Source organism: Pyrgilauda ruficollis, unplaced genomic scaffold, assembly GCF_017590135.1.
Source record: "Pyrgilauda ruficollis isolate IOZ18807 unplaced genomic scaffold, ASM1759013v1 scaffold4, whole genome shotgun sequence".
NCBI lineage: Eukaryota > Metazoa > Chordata > Aves > Passeriformes > Passeridae > Pyrgilauda > Pyrgilauda ruficollis.
This window is the reverse complement of record NW_024525489.1, coordinates 2,100,563-2,114,459: the sequence shown is the minus strand read 5'-3', so window position 1 is coordinate 2,114,459 and position 13,897 is coordinate 2,100,563. Positions and strand designations below refer to the sequence as shown.

Sequence of the window (13,897 nt, the reverse complement as noted above, 5' to 3'; positions counted from 1 at the left end):
CAAGATCTCCACTTTTCCAAGGGATTATTTATGGCAGTATATTTATTACTACACATCAGCCTTCTGGTAATACTTGAACATTTTATGTTCTGCAGCTTTGCTGCCCATTTTCAGTAAAATAAAAGGTTTCCAGGCTCCCAAGACAGAGGATGTGACATCAGATGATGAGCAAAAAAATATTTCTGAAGGAATGAGCATTTAAGCCCCAGAGCAGAATTTCAATGAATGTTCAGCAGAGACACAGTGACCAGGGACAGGGAAGAAGAGGTGTCTGGGGACATCCTCTCTCCCAGAGGTAAGGAAGTAATTTGGCTCTCAGAAACAGGCATGCCTGGTCAGTGAACCATTTCCCATACTCACGCTCCTTTTCTGTAGTGAATCCAATCCATTCGGAGGCGCTACTGCCAACAGAGTTGTAGGACACAACTCGCAGGTTGTAAGTTGTGTAAGGCTCCAGATTGGACACGTTGGCACTCTGTCCTTTCCCTGTGTACTTCACCTCAGTTGGGCCAGGACTGCAAGCCTTCACTGCTGGCTGTAGGTTCAGAGGACACGCCACGTACACGTGGAGCTCGTAGCTGAGAACAAAGTTGAGATTTTGATGAATGAAGGGCCCTAAATAACATAAAAGCCAATCCCACATTTTGTCCTAACTGGTGTCTGTCTGGCTACTGGAGTAGAAAGTAGACCTGATCCCAGTTTTTCTCTTGGAGATTTTGGTCCTAACTGTCAGATAACTGGACAATTGTGGTGGTAAGTCACACTCACTGTTGAGGTCACAAGCCTGTTACCTTGCTGCCCTCTTCTGCAAGTCAGGATTTTTTGCCTAAGTAATTCCAGATTGCAGCTCTCTCATCACTGCCAGTTGAACTTGTAACTATTTCGTTACACAACCACAGCTGTCAGACAACCACCTCCACTCACAGCAGCTTACCCTTTCCACCTTCATCCTCCCCAGTATCCTGCTCAGGAGAAAAGCAATCACTGTATGTAAAAACTTCCCAGAAGGTGTTCAGGCTACAGGGAATGTCCCACCAACATGACAACAAGGGAGGATGACTGCCACAACTGTTCAGTGCCCTCAGCCATGGAATTCAAGCTCACATTTTTCTGGCACTGTCGGAACCCAGGACATTCCTCTGACTGCCCTGGATGGCTCGAGACCCTGACAGGGGACTCAGAGACCTTGGCACACAGTCAAAGACACCTGTGCCTTTGATTTTAAGCCTTGGAAAAAATTACCAGCTTTGTATGAAGATGTACAAGCCACAAGAGTTTAAGTAGAACGGTAATTAATTTGTCACAGGGTGAAAAAGTAGAATTTTGGGGTTTTAGAATGGGGATTCAAGGGGCAAGATGGAGGAATCTGGGCATGTCCTGTCCTTCCTTCTGTTTCTTCTTAGCCTCCATCTTCTGCTGTGATGGTGACACTTTTGGATTGGTTTAGAGTAGAGACAGACTGTCTAACATAGCTGATAGGTCTTGGAAAGTTATTGTAAATAAAGTATACATAGTTCTTAGTATAAAAAACCAATGCCACCCCAAGGGCTGCAAGTGTGCCATGAACCGACCTTCCAGACAGACCTCAGTGGGTCGGAGAATGAATGTAATAGGTAAGAGAAAATTAACAACCTTGAAAACCAGATCCGAGGAATCTTGACTTCTTCTTCGATCATGGGGCCGGGAAAAAGAGACTTTCTAACACCTCGGGGTCCTCTTGGCCTCGGAGACCCTGTCATGGCACTACCTCCAGCCAAAGTGTGCAGGCTCAGCTGGGTGGCAGCTCCTACCTGGTGACAATGCCGTTGGGTGACTGAGGGGCACTCCACTGGAAAGAGGCATTCCTGGAGGTCACGGTGCGGATCTGAGGTGGAGGCTGCTCTGAGGGGGGAGCTGGCTGCGTGGTGAACTCAGCCATGGGTCCTTTGCTGCAACAATTGAAACAGGTGCAGGCCTCCACGCCAATGGAGTACGTGGTGAAAGGTTTTAGCCCATGTATTGTCTGCTGAGTGGCAGTCCCTTCTGACAGCTGTAAAAATTAAGAGGGAACTTCACAGCTTCAAGCACAACAAGAACTAAATAAGAGTTATGGAGGTGAATTAACCCCAGAAGAAGACTGCACGTCCTTTAAGTCTGACACTAATGCAGCTGTTGTGTAATGGGAACTCTGTTTTTCTCCCATTATGAAGTTAAAGGACACTCTCCAAAGGAAAAGATCATGCCATCAGTGACCTCAGGACATCTTTAGTTGAGCTGTGACCACTGTATGTCAACTGCAAATGTCATTCTCAGCAACAGAGAAGCTCAATGCCATTAAAGGAGGACTCTGGGATAAATGGTACTGAAGCAGAAAATAAATTAATGTGGAAAATAGCTCCATGATAAACGTGCTAGCAAATAATCATGCATATCTCACAAGCTTCCTCAATGTGGATGTAGGAAACAGTGCTGGCCAGCATGACACCACTGTGTATGGTGGGTCAGGTGACTCCCAGAGTGGAGAATGTGCTCTCTGGTAGGAACATCTAAGTCAAGAGCCAACATGATGCTGTTCTGCATTCAAACAGACACTGTAGGACACTTTCCTAACTTCAGCAAGGGAGACCTGGCAGTTCTGGCAAAGGAAACAATGCCCTGCTCTGAAACTGCTCACAGGAACTGCCACTTCACCTTTTTGCTGTAGTCATTTGTTGGTATAGCTTTTTTGAAGCCAAAGAAATAAAAAAATGCAGAAAACACCAACAAGGGGCAACATCTGCTCTCATTTGGCAGCATGTGATTCAGCAGAGTTCAGCAAAAAATAAGAAGAGAGTCAAGCAAGCAAAGGGAAGCGCTTGGTATTTCTTGATGCCAGAGCCAGAGCCAGAGCCGAGCCAGCAGCATGGCAGGTGTGAGGGAATGGAAAAGGAAGGCCATGCAGGCACCAATGGGACGAGCTGGCTGAATCAGACACAGACACAGCCAAGTGCACTGGAAGGAATAAATGGGTAATGTGAAATCAGTAGACAGCTTAAGCTCACAGACAAGACAGTGCATTGCAGAGCAGCTAACTGTGGGAGGCCAGGAGAGGAAGGCAGTCTGTGACCAACAGTAGCAGCTTGTAATATCAAAATTGTTAATGCTAGAAATACAAGTAGAAGTACAGAAAAAGTGATGACAATACTCACCACCACATCAGTCCCTCTGGTACCATTAGAAAACAGCCTGTAGATACTGACCACCCCGTTAGGCTTAAGAGGGGGGCTGATGCTCACCACAGCCACAGTGGATGCCACCGTGTTGAGGAGAGGAGCTCCCAGGCCCTCGGGAGGGGCAGGGCCTGTCCGGCAGCGGGACCAGCTGCTTGGCGTCCGGCCCACCGAGTTTACTGACCACACCTTCCACACAAAACAAAGAAACTGTTAGCAAAGAACTCAAGCCTACAAAACATCTGCTGTTAGCCAGAGGGGCTACTGCAGCTCTACTGACACTGAGTGAAACACTCTGCAATAGCACTCCTGGAAAATGTCCCTTGATGGCCAGTCAGCACCTTTGTTGACACAGTAATTTTTTAACAGAAGGGTGGAATATTTCCCACTGCCACACTTAGGGAAAAGAAGCAAAAGTCATGTCTCAGGCAGCATGTGCACCCATGTCTTCTTCATACCTGCTCCCCACACTCTGAATTCCTACCACTGTCTGTGTCACACCATGCCAAGAGGACTCCTGGAGGAGCTGCAATCAACAAGAACAGTGTTTTTAAAGACATCTGAACAAAGACACTCATATCAGGTCCTGACAATTTCTCCCTTCTGCACATTTTTTTCATGTATGCAGGTGGCCCCAATGAATTCAGCCTGGCCTTGGGTGACACTTAACAGTTACATTCACCTTGACTGAATCACACAAGCCGAACTCAAGTTACTCTTTAGAACCAGTGAGCTTTACAGGAACATCCCTCTCCTAAAAATATTAAGGTATCAGTTATTTGGCAATATTTTCAGTAACTTGTAATATAAATAAAGCCCACTGAAGTGTATAGTTAATTCAGCATCTCTCATTTATTTTCACAACAACATTTGCTTTATTGCATGAGCCCAAAGGCAATGACTTCAGTTCCAAAATTTCAAAAATTAGCAGCTTGAATTAGGCCTGATTAAAACCCACATGTCTCTATGAACTATGCCTACTGATTTTGTCAGCTACCCAAAACCAGAGTGATCTGCAGACTACATAAAACTCAGCACTTATTAAACACACTCTCCAACAAATCTGCATGAAAATTAAATTTTGCTTTCATCAAGGACTGAATAAACATATGGAAGGATGTATAATCTTATTTATCAAAAAGCATTTGTATAATTAAACACGAATATCATAAAAGGTTGCCTTAGGTCATCATTTGCATGAGTAAGTAATTTGTAGAATGTCAGGAACAATAGACAGAATAGATGGATGCATGAGCATATAGGGTTAAATTAGACTCAATATTAGCCAGCCACATAGTGATCAATCAGAATGATAGATCTAAATGGCAATACAAGACGACTGTCTGAGCGATTTTTAGTATAAGTATTCCATGGTAAGCTTTCATGTCGAGCAGTTCTAACTACAGTAAAACACATTCTTATGCAATCTACTTTGGGCACTGGTCCTGGGGAAGGGAATGGTGGGACTATGTCTTGAAAAAACAGGAGGTTTAGTATCAAGAGGTCTTCAGAACTGACCCTGAATCCTTCCAGCTTGTGATAATAATTTCCAAGAACACAGGACACTTTACAAGGAGCCTGGGGAAGGAAAATGGACAAAAACAACTGAAGTGGCTTTGAAGGCTGTGGTTCTGCCAATTACAAATCCAAATATACTGCCTGATTCTATCAGTAACGTACAGAACCATCCTAAGTGCAGATGATGCCCTGCAATAAAAAGCTCAGCCAAAGCACTTTCATTTCAGTGGAATCAGTAATACATCTCTGTTGTGAACTATTCATAAAGTCAAGCTGTTCACTTTACTGCAGTAGGTCAAACCCCGTATCTCAGTTCAGTTCCAGCTGCTACAAAGATTTACCCACAGTCATTCATTTCAAGGGTCATATTTCTTTGTGGAAAGAATAAAACACATATGGAAAGAGCAGCTCTGAGTGTGGCACTGGCACTGGTTCAGTGCTTACCTGGGCTCAAATGCTCCAGTTATATCCAGGCTGTGGCCTTAAAGAGCACGGAGCATAACAGTGCTGGGCCTGACCTGCTGAGCAAGCTGCCCACAGCTAAAAGTGAAGGTGATGAGTTAGGAATAGAGCCTTCCTTGTAGCACAGGAATTCAGCTTTGGAATGGGATTTCCAAGGAATTTTGGAGGAGAGAGGGATGTAACTCATTTGGGAAGCAAACACTTCACCGAGGGTTGGATGGTGACTCCTCCCTTCATCAATTCCTCACCTATTGTAGGTGCCACACCTCGTCTTTCAGGAAGAAGTCTTAATTCACAGAATCACAGAATATGCTGAGCTGGAAAGGATCCACAAGAATCATTGAGTCCAACTCCTAGCCCTGCCCAGGAGCATTTCCAAGAGTCACACCAGGTACCCAAGAGTGTTGTTCAAATGCTTCTTGAACTCCTTCAGGCTTGGTGCTGTGATCACTTCCCCAAGGAGCCTCTTCCTATTACTAGGAAAGAACCAGGAGGCAGAAAAGGCCACTGTCACAGAACAGAGTGTGGATTTCCCCATCCCAAGCAGTGTGTGGTCCTCTTGCGCCACAGAACTAGGAGATTTATAGCAGAGATGAGTCCCTCTGACGCTGGGACACTCTGTTCCCCATTATCTCATTTGGTCTCATATTTTGTGCAGGACTGATGTGCATTTTGGAGGAAGTAAAAGAGCAAAACAGAAGGCTTGGAATTCCTGAATGTTTCTACTGTCAGAGCAGTCGCCCCTGGGAAAGAGAGAAAAGTAGGATAATGACAGTGGGGAGGCCACTCTTGTCCCAGTGTCGACTTCTGCTTCCACAGCTGCATTCATTACTGGATGCCAGCAGCTTTGAATTGCTTAAATAGAGACAAAGACACATCCTGCCCTGAAAACTGTGTACAGAATAATGGGAACATGATGTGCATATGAGTCTCTGGTTCCTTTGAGCCTGGGAATGGGCTGAAACCAGAAAAGCAACAGCAATGTTATTGGAAAAGCACTGCTGCCTTCCCTCCTCAGCACTGCAGTGGCCTGTATCAGACACCACAGTTATGGGTTGGGAGCCCAACTGAGGAAGAAATGTCCTGCTTGTGTGAGCAGGGGGGTGACAGTGACATGCAGATACTCCTTACCTGGCTCCTGAAGCATTTTCATCTCCTTTTTTAGCTGAGAATAATGTGACAAGGCCTCTTGTACTTGAGCACCCTTCCTGAGCCGATGGTGCTGTCCACACACACAGCAGTTTATTGTTACCCCATTGCCAGGTTTGGGGTCATTAGTGTGGCCTGGGGCTTTAATAATAATTTTGTAAGAACAATCCCAATCCAGTGCAGCCTGGATGAGACTGAGGGGACACCTAACCATGTCCTGGAGCATCCTCCTTCCTTCCTTCCTTTGGTGCAGCAAAGGGGCAGGAACCAATCTCTGCTTTCTGGTGACCAGTGATATGTTCCAAGGGAATAAAGTGGTGTCAGGGGAGCTTTAGGTCAGATATCAGGAAAAGGTTCTTCACCCAGAGGGTGGTTGGGCACTGGAACTCCAGGCTCTCCAAGAATGTGGTCACAGCACCAAGCCAGACAGAGTTCAGGGAACATTTGGACAATGCTGTCAGGTACATGGTGTGACTCTTGGGGTGTCCTGTGCAGGGCCAGGAGTTGGACTCAATGATCCTTGTGGGTCCCTTCCAACTCAGGAGATTCTGTGACTCTGTGCTCATCCCCTTCCATACTACAGGTAAATGGTTAAAGGACTCCTTCAAGAGTCAGGTAATTGAGCTTCAATCACATGCTCCACCAGAGGCAGTCGGGCCTGCTGCCCCTCTGGACTGGGAATGCCCAGGTGGATGACCCTTCTGTTCTTGGGATGCTTCCCTATAGAGGTCAAGGGGGAGTTGATGTCCACACCATGCTGCCACATGCCCGACTCTCTGGATAAAAAGGCCGAGGTCATGACCATGTTTGTGTGGGCCTGGCAGACAGACATGGTCTGAGCATGCCTTCTAGACAGACACCAGCTGCTCAGCCCTGCCAAGACATGTGTCCAGCAGAAAGCCCCTTGGTGTCTGTGAGTCTGTAATGCCAGCTTCTGAGACAGCTGTGGCAGATAAACAGGACTTGTGAGGATCTGAATTCCAGATTTACACTGACCTAAGCTGGAGTCCCTTAACTCCCTTTGCTTCTGCTCAACCATCTGTAAAAGGATCGATGGTAATAAAAATATTTCCCTGTGAGAATTGCTGCCCAAGTAAATCCTGGTCAGTGTTTGGAAACCTGGGGCAGTAAATCCACAGAACTGACTGCAGATGGAAATGCTGGTGTTTAGCCACTACTTTGCAGGAAAAAAATGGGGCAGCATGGCAACAGAAACCACAATGAGCAATGTCTTTAAAATCAGAGGTCATGGCTTTTCAAGAAGTCACCACTAAACAGTCATGGATGGAAGCTGTTGCCTGGCTAGCCTGGTTAAACTGAAATTTCATATTTAGGCTTTTGTAAAAAGATTTTTGTGGTTACAAACAATTTTTATAAATTGTGGTATAATCAGCATCACAAATATTTAATCACATTCATATAGAAATATAAAGAGCCCAACAGGCAGTAGTATTACCTTCTTACAATTATGAAAGACCACACCGGAGCATGGAGAAAACAAGAAGCAATCACACCTTAGGGATGTATTAAATGACAAAACACAAAGAGCAGAAAGCCAAGAAAAGTTTCTTATATCTTGACTTTCTGAATATTCTGCATCAAAAAGCATTAAGTCTGACATCATGGTGCATGGCTCAGCACCCTGCCAAAAGATGTGTTGCTGTTAAAGGCACTGTCCCAAAAAAACCAGGAGAGGGCTCTGAAATCAGCTACCAAGGGTTACTAATTAATGTTTTATCAATCTGCTGGCCCCTGGCTCAGACTGCACTTTGAAGTGGAGCCAGAGAGAGAAGAGAGGGGAGAAAACTCTCTAGAGAGCATACTATCAGACAACTGAAAAATTCCAGTTACAGGTAACTAAGCTTGTTTTTTTTCCATCATAAATAGAGCCCTCACAGATCCCTGTTCCTGGAAGAAACCTGTAATCAGTCACTCAAAATGATCACAGGACAACCTCAAAGTGCATCAGCATAGCAAGAAGGGGCAAAACTTATGAGAAGCAGAACAGGACATTCTGAGAAGAGTCACCTTACCACAGTGAGCCTGTTCAGGCTTAGTAGAGCTAACAGCTTCTGCCATAAGGGGAGAAACAAGGGCAACAAAATCATCTTGGGCATAGATACAGAATAATCATGTTACTGTAGATGCTGACAGTGGAAGAAGCCCATGAGATGACTTCCATCCCTGAACCACACAGATTCATCTGCTATAACACTCTTGAAACCCCATATCTGTAGCAAGGAAACTTTGTTTTGAACTCAAACTCCTCCAAAGGGCACCCTCAGGCAGTGAAGAGCCTGTGGAGAATGTGAAACTGTCCCTAACTGCAGAGATCTCACCAGGCAGAAGGGCGCTAGGGGCAGCTCGTCTCAATGAAGGCAGCAGTCCTGAGCTGCTCCTGACTTCCCAGGTCAGGAAGAGCTAGGATACTGTGCGTAGCACAGAGGCCAGATGCTTCTCACCCTTCCTGCTTACAAGAGAGTAAGCCAAAGAGCTGATTACCAACCAGCAGTAGCTTCTGGCTCCCTCCATGTCCAACAAGCACTGTGCCTTGTGCCACTTCACACTGCACTTAGTCTACGGTCCATCACAGATGTCTCTGTGATGGGACTAGATCTCAGCTCTGAATGTGTCAGCAGCTTGTACCAAGTTCCTTCAGACACTCAGAAAACAGCCTTTTGCCTTAGAAAGTCTCATTAGTAAGACACCACCTCTCCTTGGCTTTGAGCACTGCTCAGTGCTATAGGGAGTTACAGAGGGCTCTAGGTTCTGGGGAACCACAAGCCAGCCCTTTTAAACGTGCACGTAACTCTACTTCTGTGTGTAAGAGTCAAGTACAACTTGGATCTCTGCTCTTATGGTAAGCAAAGATTCTACACATCTGTGACTGCTATCTTTCCAAAAAGGATTCAATGCTGGCACTGCTTGGCACAAGCCATGAGAGAAATGGTAGCAGAGAAGTTTGTACTGCTCCTCTTTTTCTAAAGCTGTTTCATGAAGACCTCAAAGACCCATCACTACTTTGAGGCTTTGCTTTGGATTTTTTGACTTAGATTTGTTCAATTTCTAGCCTTACACTTACATAAATGCAGAGTTTTCATAGCGTTAATTCTTTTCCAATATAGTAAGATATTTTAGGGTCATATAAGATGTGACATCAGCAAAGTCAGAAACACAGCCCTCAGTTTTTGGTTATGTTCAAACATCAACCTTCAAGACAATTGAAGAGACCACAGTCCTGGCTGGTGAAATGAAAGAAATGAAAGAAAACCAAAGAACCTCCCTCTCACCATCAGTTGCAGCATCCTTCACAAGTCTTTTTGAACTGAATGTTGTACTGGCTGGCTAATTTGGAGTTACTTATGTGATGTCAGCAGAGCTCAGAGCACAAAGCTTATCCACCAAATCTAGCATTCAGCATTAGGATAATGTATTCACATCTGGGCACTTCAGTATCAGGCAGATATTAGCAAAGCAGAAAGTTTAAAAAGTGAGTGCAGTTTATGGTGGACAGAGCAAAGGCAAGGTAAAAGAAAGTATCACATTCATTCATGAACAGGGGAACAAGAAGGCAGTAATTCAATGTGTGCTTCCTGATTGCTAGATTGTCCCATATTTTTCCCTCTTCAACATTGTTACTCTCCTTATGGAGGTCATAGACATATAATGGGATTTCAGATCCACATTTCTAGTACTGTGTTAATTAGAGCCTCTTTACATTGCTACTCATCTCCACTGTTCAAATGCTAATAATAAAACTACTAAACCTGTTCTGGAAAAGGGAAAGACAATAGGCAAAAACTTTGGGACTTAAACAAAATTACCAAATTTTAAAGGAAGCTCATTCCATAAAACATAGGATAATGCTAGTAATCAATGAGAGATGTAAAAAGGTTTAACTCTAAAAGATAGAAAATTAAATAATTTGTTTCCTATGGGTATATAATGAGATAGTTACCAAGTTCCCATGAGAGAGATAAGCAGATATTAAAAGGTCTTTCCAATACCTGTAATGGCTAAGGGCAACAGCTAATTCAATAGATTCGATCAAAATCACCACTTCTTTCTTTGCTTCTGATTTATTACTTTGGCTGCAGTTAGTCATCACTCATTTAGTTTGTTTTTCAGCAGTCATAAATTATGCCTCATAAATAAAAAGATACAATCAAGGAAATAATATAAAGGAAATATCTACAGCCCTGGAGTATATTTTCCCCTGGTACTCACACTAATGTACTTTTAAAGGATAGCTTGCCATGGTTTTGAATATATCAGAACCAAAATTTACTGAGAAGGGTCCTGCATGAGTGGCACTGCAAGAGTCTCACTGGTAAACCTGGACACCAACAAATCCAGTCTAATATCCATATTTAATTTAATTTTTAAAAATTCAAGGTTTTGTTGCAACAACACACCTGAATTTAAGACTGTGTTGACAAGAGAAACACATTTCCTGAGGTGGGGCTTAATGAACAAAATTATGTGGTTTCAAATGGCCCTTTTCTACTAGGGGAAAGGAAGTATCTCATTCTGCAGAAGGATATCTAGAGTAGGTATCATCACAGCATCAGTGAAATAGTCATATCTGCATAGTTATGTCTGCTTTACTTTTCAGAAGCTGAGGTCAAGTGTGGTAGCCTAATGCAGATGTAGTATGAGAAATTATCTTTAATTGGAAGCAGAAACCTCTTAAGAAAAAACAGTCTTACAAACAAAATAACAAGAAGGGAATGGAAGAAAGAACTACTTTTTTTTAATGTCACTGCCTCGCAGTGCATCTTTCTGTCAGAGAGATGGGAAGAAATGGGGAATTTAAAGAATGAAGAGGAGTCAGATATGAGGGATATTACAAATGGGTAACTATCCATCACTGGTCAACCAGAAAACCAGTTTTATCTGATTTTAAACTGCAGAAGTCACTGACCTGTTTGTCAGTGACTAATCAGCACAAGCTGGAGCTCAGTCAGCAATGTGATAGAGAGACTGGTAAACCAAGTGTCCTTCCTAGCATTGGAAAGTGACCAATTTCTACACCCCATGTAGTTGGTCCTTCCTTAGTCTTCATGACTTTTCACCCATTTTTTTTTTCTCATTATCTCTCCAAAGTCAGAATATTATTTGTTTCTCTTTGAGAGGACCCAATACATATTTACCCTGGTGTGTCTTGGGGTATTTCCTAGACACTTCAGCTGACCGCAGTAACAGGAGGGTGAGAAGGACTCTCCACACACAGGAGGGATGCTGCACCTCTTACAGTGGTCAGAGGCAGACACCTCCAGCACTGCAGACCCTGTCTTGGCGCACTGAATAGTCCTCTTGGAGAATAAACCTCTGCAGGGAGCCATAAACCTTTCTGAAGAGGGACAATTGTAATTTTCTGTCTTTTACATGTTCTGTGCCTGCCAAATAGAAATACGGATGTGTCCTAAACCAGGAAGACATTAAGCCATTAATCTAAAGAAGCAGTTTTAAGAACACAATTAAGTGTAATTGTGGAGGAGTGATACTGCATTTGCATGGAAATCACACCATACTGTGACAGCTCTGCTTTGCACTAAATGCCACAAGTCTCTGCTCAGAAGAGCTTTCCCTTAGCTGAGAAAAACAGGTTTGACTCTATAGGATGCTATATGGTAACATTGCACACCACTTCCAAGGATTCCCAAGGAGGGCCTACACACTCTTGTTTCAGAAATACTCCAGGAAACAAAGGATTGTGCTTGCAAACTCATTGGGCCTCATAAGTGATAGTGCTTGTTTTAATCAGGGGGATTTTCAGGAGATCATGCAATAGTTCACAGTTAATAGAGTTGGGGATATCAGGCAGAATTCCAACAAATACCTAAAAGATGCCCTAGAAGATGCAAGTATCTAAATGTACAACTAGACCAACAGAGGGAGTTTCACAGATCTTAGTGTTTTGAAGTATGGAAATAGGCACTGTATGCCACTTAAAACCCCACTGCAAACTAGCAAGTGCTAATACACTCATGCAGAACTGGCCCTTTCAAGTATAAATGTACTTTCTTGAAGAACAGTGACCTAAGCATTTTTGGGGGCATAGTCCCTTTTGTCAGCATGAGCTTCTAAACGTCATCATTTCTGGAAGTGCAACTTCTGCACCTGGTTTTATAAAATCTAATATTCAGCTGAAGTTTCCAGGAAAACAAGCAATATAAAATAGGACGAAACAAAACAACAAAACCCAATGAAAAAAATTCCCAAAAAGCCCAGATTCAAAAGTCCTGATTTCAGGTCCAAAGAAGCTATTAGAGCATTGAACTAAATCTCAACATCTCCAAAAATGCTGGAGAGAGTCCCAGCACAGCACTTTGATTTTAACTGCATTCTGCTGGAGGAAATTCAGTTGCATTTAAAATTTTATATCCAGCAAACAAGCCTCAAATACAGAGACAGGAAAATCAATATCCAGTTTAAGTGAAATATAAATCTGGGTTTCATCAGCATAATAGCAAAAGCCAAGCCCTATACTTATGAATAACTTGTCTCACAGGCAAGATATAAATTGTCAACAATGGAGAAGCTCAGAATACATCCCAGAGGACTGCTGCAAGTGACTTAAGTGGAAGACAAGCACATGAGTTTTTCACATGAAAAACTTTTCATGGTGAAATAAATGGCCACTGGTGAAAAAAACCAAAAATTGTTTAGCGTTCCAATCAAAAGCTCAGCCTAGTTATGGTGCAGAACCATAATAAAAACCTAAGTCTTGAATACAGCACAATACAGCACAGGAATCCAATCAAGAGGTTTCTTTTTTTTTTTTTTTTTTTTAATCTGTCACTGATAAGTCATTAAAAATGTTGACTGAAAAAAGTCTCTGTGGTATCCACTTCCCAAAAAACAGCCTCTGACTGAGATAATTAAAAGTTAGTCCAGCTGAGAACATCCTATAGCCAATATCTACAACATCCAGCTTGGAGAACTTTTCTTCATCTAAGAAAGATTCCTAACAAGTATGGTTTGGGTCTGCTACTGATGCTTACTGTCTGCTCAGCTCCATCTGCACCTGAATTCACATTCCCCACAGATCCTGCCTAAAGCAGCAAGGAAATCTGGTCTAACAATAGTTCTGCTGACACAAGCTCTACAATCTCCATCCTTGCATCTGCAGTGATAAAGAACTTGATCCAAAACTCAGCTGGACACAGCCCTGAGAGCCTGGTCTATCTGGACCTGCCTCAAGCAGGGAGTTAGGCTGGATGCCTTCTGGACGTCCCTTCCAAACTGCATGACTTGATGAGTCTATGGCACGTGTGCATGCAGCAGCTGGACAGACTGATGTGATAAAGCAAATTTTTAGGTTTAATTCTTCATGGTTTCTGGCTACTTAAAAGGAGAAAGCAATGGCAGTGGAGCAGAGCTACCAAAAAGCCTGATCTATACAGTGTGCTCTCATTAAATCTGCAAATGACATCAAACTGGAGAGACCAGTTGATATGCTGAAGGACAGATCTGCCAGTCAGGAGGCCCTAGAGAATGGGAATTTCAGCAAGACAGATGTGAAGTCCTGCTTTTGGGGAGGAATAACTTCTTGCAGCATCACAGGGTCAGCATTA

At 43.4% G+C, this 13,897-nt stretch overlaps 1 protein-coding gene across 1 annotated transcript in view; it reads right to left on the bottom strand.

Moving 5' to 3' along the window:
* The window catches only part of USH2A (usherin), a 374,258-nt gene that overhangs the window by 11,681 nt on the left and 348,680 nt on the right, over positions 1-13,897 (bottom strand). Inside the window, exons 64-66 of the mRNA XM_041477027.1 lie at positions 3,168-3,377; positions 1,791-2,029; positions 361-578 (exon numbers count right to left, since the gene is read on the bottom strand). Of these exons, the coding sequence (XP_041332961.1) occupies positions 361-578; positions 1,791-2,029; positions 3,168-3,377 (667 nt within the window). The remainder of the gene's footprint in view (positions 1-360; positions 579-1,790; positions 2,030-3,167; positions 3,378-13,897) is intronic.